Raw genomic sequence first — 6,971 nt, 5'->3', positions numbered from 1 at the left:
ATCAATGAGAGAGAAACATTGATTCAGCTGCCTCCTGCACTCCCCCTACTGGGTATGTGCCCCCAACCAAGGTATATGCCCTTGACCGGAATCGAACCTGGGACCCTTTAGTCTGCAGGCCGACGCTCTATCCACTGAGCCAAACCGGTTAGGGCAAATCTTTAATTCTTGATGTTCCTTTTCTTCTGCCTTCTGCCATAACTGTTCTTTCATCTCCCCCAATCCTCCAGAACTGCAGTCAACCATGCAGTTGCAAGGGCCAGCACACTACTTAGGAAGGTAGGCATAGTGTGACTTTCAAGTGCAACTCTGTGCCAATCTTTTGGCAGGCCCTGACAGATTACCGGGCAGAGCTCCGGGATGACCCAATCATCAACACACACTTGGCCAAGCTGTATGATAACTTACTGGAACAGAATCTGATCCGAGTCATTGAACCTTTTTCCCGAGTACAGGTAAGAACCCTCCTGGGGACTCGAGCCCCTCTCTGGCTAGGCATTGCCATTGCAGCCCCTCCTTCCCCACACCTGTCCACAACAGGAACTCACTTCAAGGATGTGCCTGGTGGGCAGAGACCACCAAGAGGTTGGGATTCTTTTTTAAGAAATTTTACTTACTGATTTTTGAGAAAGAGAGAAAAGCATCCACTTGTTCCACTTATTTATGCATTCATTGGTTGATTCTTTTTTTTTTTTTAAATATATTTTATTGATTTTTTACAGAGAGGAAGGGAGAGGGATAGAGAGTTAGAAACATTGATGAGAGAGAAACATCAATCAGCTGCCTCTTGCACACCCCCTACTGGGGATGTGCCCGCAACCAAGGTACATGCCCTTGACCAGAATCGAACCTGGGACCCTTCAGTCCGCAGACCAACGCTCTATCCACTGAGCCAAACCAGTTAGGGCCATTGGCTGATTCTTTTATGTGTCCTGACCGGGGATTGAACCTGCAATCTTGGCATATTGGGACGACACTCTAACCAACTGAGCAACCTGGCCAGGGCCTGGGACTCATGATGGAACAAGAATCCAGGAGAGAGGCTGTTGAGATTGCCGCTGCCTGTATTCAGTGTAGTCTCCTTGCTTTTGTAGTGAGCACCATGTGGTGAATGTTTTCTGAGTGTGTGGGGTAGGAGTGTGTTTATTGTTTGTGTGATGAAGGCAGATGGACAGAGCACAGGTGTGGCCAAAGGGAATTTGGCCCTATGGACACTCAGCAATCCCCACCCCCCAACCCCTATATGAGAGGCAGAGGTAAAACTTTCAGTGTTGGTGTCTCTCTGCCTTTCCTTTTAGATTGAACACATATCTAGCCTCATCAAACTCTCCAAGGTAAGGAGTCCTGAGCTTGTCTTGGGGGTAAGGATGGGGAAAGGGGTTTGTGGGGGGCTGGCATTACACTCAGTGGGCCTTGTTGGAAGGCTCCCAAGCTCCTCAGTGGGGCATGGGGACCATGGGCTCAGAACTGGAGTTGCCTTGTTGCCATTTTGTTTTCAGTTCATCTGCCCTAAGTTCTTTTTATGTATAAAGGCTTTCATGTCGGTGTGATCTCTGACTAGTGGAAATTGGCTCCTTTAATCAAGTGCTTTGATTTTAGGCCGATGTGGAAAGGAAATTATCACAGATGATTCTTGACAAGAAATTTCATGGTGAGTAACACTCATATAGGAGGGGAGCTGGTGGTGGGGATGAAATGGTTGAAGAGGCATCATGTTCTTGTTTACTTTGAAAGAAGATAATTTCATTGTTTCACCTGGTAGTTCCTTGGGATCCTTGCCCCTCATCCTCCGGGGTGAGAGTGTCTAGTAAACACGTATACATGGAACAGGGAGATAGGTGGGTTCTGCTTCCTCTCCTCTCTGGAGAGATGAGGCAGCTGGGGAGTGGGTGTGTCTGAAATGTGCTTGTGTCTAATCCCATCTCTTACATGGGTTGCCCTTGTGTTTCCTGCAGGGATCTTGGACCAGGGGGAGGGTGTTTTGATTATTTTCGATGAACCCCCAGTAGATAAAACTTATGAAGCTGCTCTGGAAACAATTCAGAACATGAGTAAAGTAGTGGATTCTCTCTACAACAAAGCCAAGAAACTGACATAGGTGAGTGCTGGCTCCAGGACCGGCCGGCAGCTCTGTCCTCTGCCTGTCGAGACTGAAAGCCTGCGGTGGCTCTCGGCCCCTGATTGACACTGCTCTGTCTTCTCTTACAGAGTTGGATCTGTAGCGGTCCTTTGGCGAGTGTGTGTGGCGGGAGAGTGAAACCTTTGGGGAAAATGCTAGGAGATTCTTTTTTCTTTTTGTTCTACTTTTCGCTCGGAAAGTTTTTAAATCCTCATTTGGTGCATCTGTATTCCAGCCGATAGGTGTGCCAGTTTTCATGTAATCTTTACTGGCCCAACTTGGGAGTGGGGACATTACTTACAAAAAAAAGAAAAAGAAAAAAAAGATTATTCTAAATAAAAGGAAAAGGCTTACACTACCTAAAGCTGTGCTCTCTGCCTCCTGGGAGAGGGCTGCCAAGCCAGGCGCTCCGCCAGCCACCGGGCTCCCAATCCACCCGCTGGCAGCACCTCTCCTCTTCAGAATTGGGTGTTTGCCTGACCATCAAAGCAACGACTTTTTATTCTGTTTGTACTGAACCAAAACAAACAACTGTGGATAGACTGCTGTTTTCTTTTTTATTTGAAACGAGGCGTTTCCGTGTTCTTTCCCCTGTCATACGGCTGTCCACCCACCTTCCCTCCACAAAGGCTCCAGCAGACCGGCTGAAGGTCCTGCCACCGCCCCAGCAGCAGCAGCAGCTCCGCTCGGACCTGGGAAGGACGGGACAAGGCCAGGAGCTAGTGTCCACCACGGCCACACGGGAGCATGTGGGCCCCCGCGGGGCCTGCTGTGCATGTGGCTCTTTTTAACACAGTAAACTAGATTAGACGTCAATGTTTTAATTGCCCCTCTCCTCTGCTCTTTCTCTTCCTTCTCTTCTCCCCTCTCAGCCAGGAGACCATCACGTGTCTCTTCTTCCTCCTTCCCCCTCGGGAAGGTGGGCTGTTGGACGTCCATTAGCTTCCCTACCTGTCTCACTCCTCTCCTGCTGGCCGATGGATTTATTCCGTTTTAAAACAGTGAACATCGGAAATGAGACTGGGGGGTGTGTTTTTATTTTTGTTGTTGGGTTTTCGAGCAACCTCATGTCCCCTTCCCAGGGAGCCTCTTTCCTTTCTTAGAACTGGAAGGGGGGAGGTGAGCCTGCGTACCGCATGCTTTGTCTGTGGCGAGGTCACACAGTGGAACCTCTGGGTGCTCAGCTCCCTCTTCCTCCTCCAGCTCTTGTCTTCTCCCTCCCTCTCCCTCCTGCTTCCTTCCTGCTGGCCTCCTTTTGTTTTTCTTTCCCTTTCTCAGATTATCCTTCCAGGTTTTCGTAATAAATTTATATTTTGTAAAAGGATTTTGTTGTACCAGGTTTTGCATCCTCACTGAATCTGACTGGCTCTTATTTTCCTCTCCAAAATCAGGTTTTTATTCTCAACATCTCTCCCCATCATGTCCAGTCACTGTTTTGGTTTTGGCACCATCAATATCAAATGTACAAACGGTTCTTGCTAACCAACACCAGGTATATCTGATGTTCAGATGAGTTCCAATAAAAACAATTTTTTTTTCAAAAGTGTCTTTTCTTGAGTGCTGGAGGGCTTCCCGTGAATGCAGGCAGCTCTGTGGAGCCCTCTAGACTGGCCACAGGTGCACTATCATCTGCTTCCTGGGAGACCCATAGACGGTGCTGTACTGAGGGGTCTGGGTAAGAGAGTTGGTCCGTGAAGCCTGAAATGGGGGATGGTGCTCAGGTATCTTTTCTGTTTTTCCAAGGCACCGTGGACATGGGGTTTGGGTATATATATGTAATATCCTGAGCCTACTTCCTCTGCACGATGCGGATGGCGCCTCCGTGGTGGGTAACTGTGGTTTGAGGGTTCTATGAAGTCATGGAAATGCAAGTGCCCGAAGAGGCCTGACAACTCGTGGTGGTTTTGTTTCCATTTGGAATCTTCAAGAGCGGTGATTGCCTCACACACCTCAGACCTGGGGATGGTCCCGAGGGCTCGGGCCCCTGGGAGGGAGGGGAGCTCTAGCTGCCAACTCTACTTCCGTGAGAGCAATTGCTATTCTCAGTTTTCAGTGCTGTGTCTCTAGTTTTGCTTGCAGGAAGAGTTTTGCTTCAATAAAGAACTTTAAAAAGAGATTCCAAAGGTATCTTCAGAGCTGGAGCACAGGGGAGGGTTTCCCATGCCCCGGGCAGCCCCGACTGGCAGCAGCCTGTCCTCTGCCCCCTTTGCAGGTCGCTCCAAGGGGAACCCGAGCCACGTGGCTGTTGAGCTCCTGCAGCGGGGCTAGATGGAGTTGCGATGCACTGCACATGTAAACCTAAGACGTAGCATGAAAAGAATGTAAAATAGCTCAGCCTTTTTATATGTCGAAATATTTGAGCATTATTGGGTAAATAAAATATATTATTAAAATTCACCCGTTTCTTTTTACTCTTTTAATATGACTACTAGGAAAGTACCTATGTGGCTTGCATTTGTGGCTTGTGTTACTTTTTCGTGTGGACGGTGCTGCTCTAGACTGAGCACTGCTTCCCATCCAGGCTCAAATAAGCTGGGTCTCGGCACAGCTGAGAGGGTGGCCTAGGCCCGCTCACTCGCCTGGGACCCTTTGTGGCACCAGCCTTCTTGGTACCGGGACTTGCTTGTGTGAATGAGATGGGATGGTGTTGGGAGCAAAGGCTGAGGCTGATGAGCAGGCGACTGCTGGTTATGTAACCTGTGCTGCCCAGAAGGGCCACTAGGGGCTGCTATGAGATCCCTGGAAGAACAAAGCCGGCTTCCTCAGGGTTAGCCGGGCTTTATTTGGAACCCTTTCTGGAAGCCAGCCGGCTAGGTCCTTGGCCTCCCTCGGGGTGATATGAGAAGGGGGCATGTAGAGGGCAGGGACTCTCCTGTGATACACGGGCAGCCCAGCTCAGCGGTGCAGATGACAAGCAGGCTGGCCCTGCCGGCAGCAAGAGATAGGCTATAGGATAAATGAGCTGATGGATGGGGGTGGGATTTGGAGATCTTCCCTGCAGCTCTTTGGAAGGAAACAGCTCCGCATCATTCAGCTGGGTCTGCCTCCTCCCGGGTCCTTGATTCTGCCATTTCTGGCAGATTGCTGCCCTTTCTTCCTTACCTCGCGGTTGGAGCGGTGATGGAAGCTTGGTGGTGGTGGTGGGTTGAGTGAGCAGAGGAGCCGTTTGGTGCCTTGAGACAGGCAGAGCTTGACTGGACGGGTTCTGGACAGCCTCTCCCCAGTCACAACAGCAGGTGGGCTGGCGACACTACCCCATTCATGCTCTGCCTGCTGCAAATACATCTTTGTCTTTGACAAGTGTGAGGAGGCTGGGGTAATGCTGCTAAGGGCTCTTTTTGAAGGTGCCGGGGAAAGGCAAAAGGACAGAGTATGGCCAGGCTGGAACCAGTCCAGGCAAATGTATGCTTCCTTGGTTTGGAAAAGGGAGTGTGATGAAGTGGAGCTCGGTACTGCCACCATTAGTCGGAATTGCTAGAATTAAATTTGTAGGGACAGGTAACAGGGTGGATCCTAATGGTTCTAAGGGGTGGGTTACAGCCTTATAATTCTAGGCATATTTTGGGAAATGAGAACCACTTAACCTTTGCTTAACACCAGAATCTGAAGGGGACCTGAGATACAGAAAAGGCACTGTGGACGTGGGCCACCTCGGGAGCTGGGTTTCTTCCCAAGGGGTGGAGATGACAAGGCTGGGTCCAGCTTTGTCTGAGTCACTGGGGAGAGTCAGTGGGCCAGAGGACGGGAAGCTTAGGACTTAGAGCTTCTGACTATAGAAAAGGGTTGAAGAGACTGCCATTTGAAAAGCAGGTGGGAGTTGTACACTGGAACATTCAGAGGGAGGGGCACATTGAGCTAAGGGCCTGCCTTCAGACTACGCTGACAGCTTCTGTGGATGTTTCTGAAGGGCTGTGGAAGAAGGAGCCCTCGGCAGAGAGCAAGGCATCTTCTACTGTATAGTCATCATGCTCTGTAAGCATTCAGTTGCCACTATTGATAGATCTCTGGGTAGCACATAGGCAGATTCTAGTACTTTGTGATGTGGCATTGTTCTAAATGGTACCAGATTTCTGTTCTGCTTAAGGCAGTCGTTAGAGCTGGCCCAGGCCGACAGCCTGGCGTGCTGGAGTGGGCTGGTGTCAGGGAATTCGATATCCTCTTTTCTGTGTGGCCACTTCTTCGTCACTGGGTCCAGAGGTGGTAATTTGAAGTAAGATATGTTTCCCAGGTTTGTGGTCAAATCTAAATCTCCAGAACCAAACTAAAAGAGTAACAAATGAAGGATCTGGATTCTTGTCTGTGAAGGTAACAGTTCTTATTAGAACCAGAATTTCATTCAGAATTAAAAATTTTTACCTGCACCAAATCTTCAAATTACGATCAGAGGCTGGTTGGAGAAGCAGTTGCTTCAGTTTTTACTGTGAGAGGGGGCGGGAAATTTCGAGGTCACATATGTGATGGGCTTAGTATTGGCTCATCTTTGGGGCAAGGGCCCAGCCAGCGGCCTCGGACCTGTCACAGGTGTGGTGTGGCACAGCCAGTCGCTGTTTGTGGAACGGCCCCAGCTGCCTACGCCTCTTTAGCCTGGATTTCTAAGACCCGCCCGGGCCGTGAGCATTGACCTGGGGTGACTGAACGGAGGTCCTGAAGGGGAAGGAAATAAAGGCAACGGGGCAGTCCACTTGGGATGCGCGTGGCACCCAGGTGGCCTCTGCCAAGGATTCGCGTTCCTCCCACATTGTTTTCCGGGGAAAGAGGATGTTAAATGGCAGGAGGGGCTCGGGGCCCCGGCCTCCGTGGATGGCTTCTCGTGCGGCTCGGGTGGCAGCCTCGGCCAGGGCAGGCCCCGAGT

The 6,971-nt window shown here is 50.2% G+C and overlaps 2 protein-coding genes across 3 annotated transcripts in view; both read left to right on the top strand.

Moving 5' to 3' along the window:
* PSMD11 (proteasome 26S subunit, non-ATPase 11) overlaps positions 1 to 3,662 on the top strand; it is a 33,368-nt gene extending 29,706 nt beyond the window's left edge. For both annotated transcript variants that reach the window (XM_014548839.1, XM_005877624.2), the window contains 5 exons: positions 330 to 455; positions 1,299 to 1,334; positions 1,600 to 1,651; positions 1,956 to 2,098; positions 2,209 to 3,662. In XM_014548839.1, the coding sequence (XP_014404325.1) occupies positions 330 to 455; positions 1,299 to 1,334; positions 1,600 to 1,651; positions 1,956 to 2,098 (357 nt within the window). In that variant the 3' untranslated portion in view covers positions 2,209 to 3,662. The remainder of the gene's footprint in view (positions 1 to 329; positions 456 to 1,298; positions 1,335 to 1,599; positions 1,652 to 1,955; positions 2,099 to 2,208) is intronic.
* A 262-nt stretch (positions 3,663 to 3,924) lies between these two features.
* Positions 3,925 to 6,971, top strand: part of CDK5R1 (cyclin-dependent kinase 5, regulatory subunit 1 (p35)) — a 7,891-nt gene continuing 4,844 nt past the window's right edge. Inside the window, exon 1 of the mRNA XM_014548833.1 lies at positions 3,925 to 3,948. Within this exon, the coding sequence (XP_014404319.1) occupies positions 3,925 to 3,948 (24 nt within the window). The remainder of the gene's footprint in view (positions 3,949 to 6,971) is intronic.

The sequence above is a fragment of the Myotis brandtii genome, unplaced genomic scaffold, assembly GCF_000412655.1.
Source record: "Myotis brandtii unplaced genomic scaffold, ASM41265v1 scaffold523, whole genome shotgun sequence".
Taxonomy (NCBI): domain Eukaryota; kingdom Metazoa; phylum Chordata; class Mammalia; order Chiroptera; family Vespertilionidae; genus Myotis; species Myotis brandtii.
This window is presented reverse-complemented; position numbering and strand designations above follow the sequence as displayed.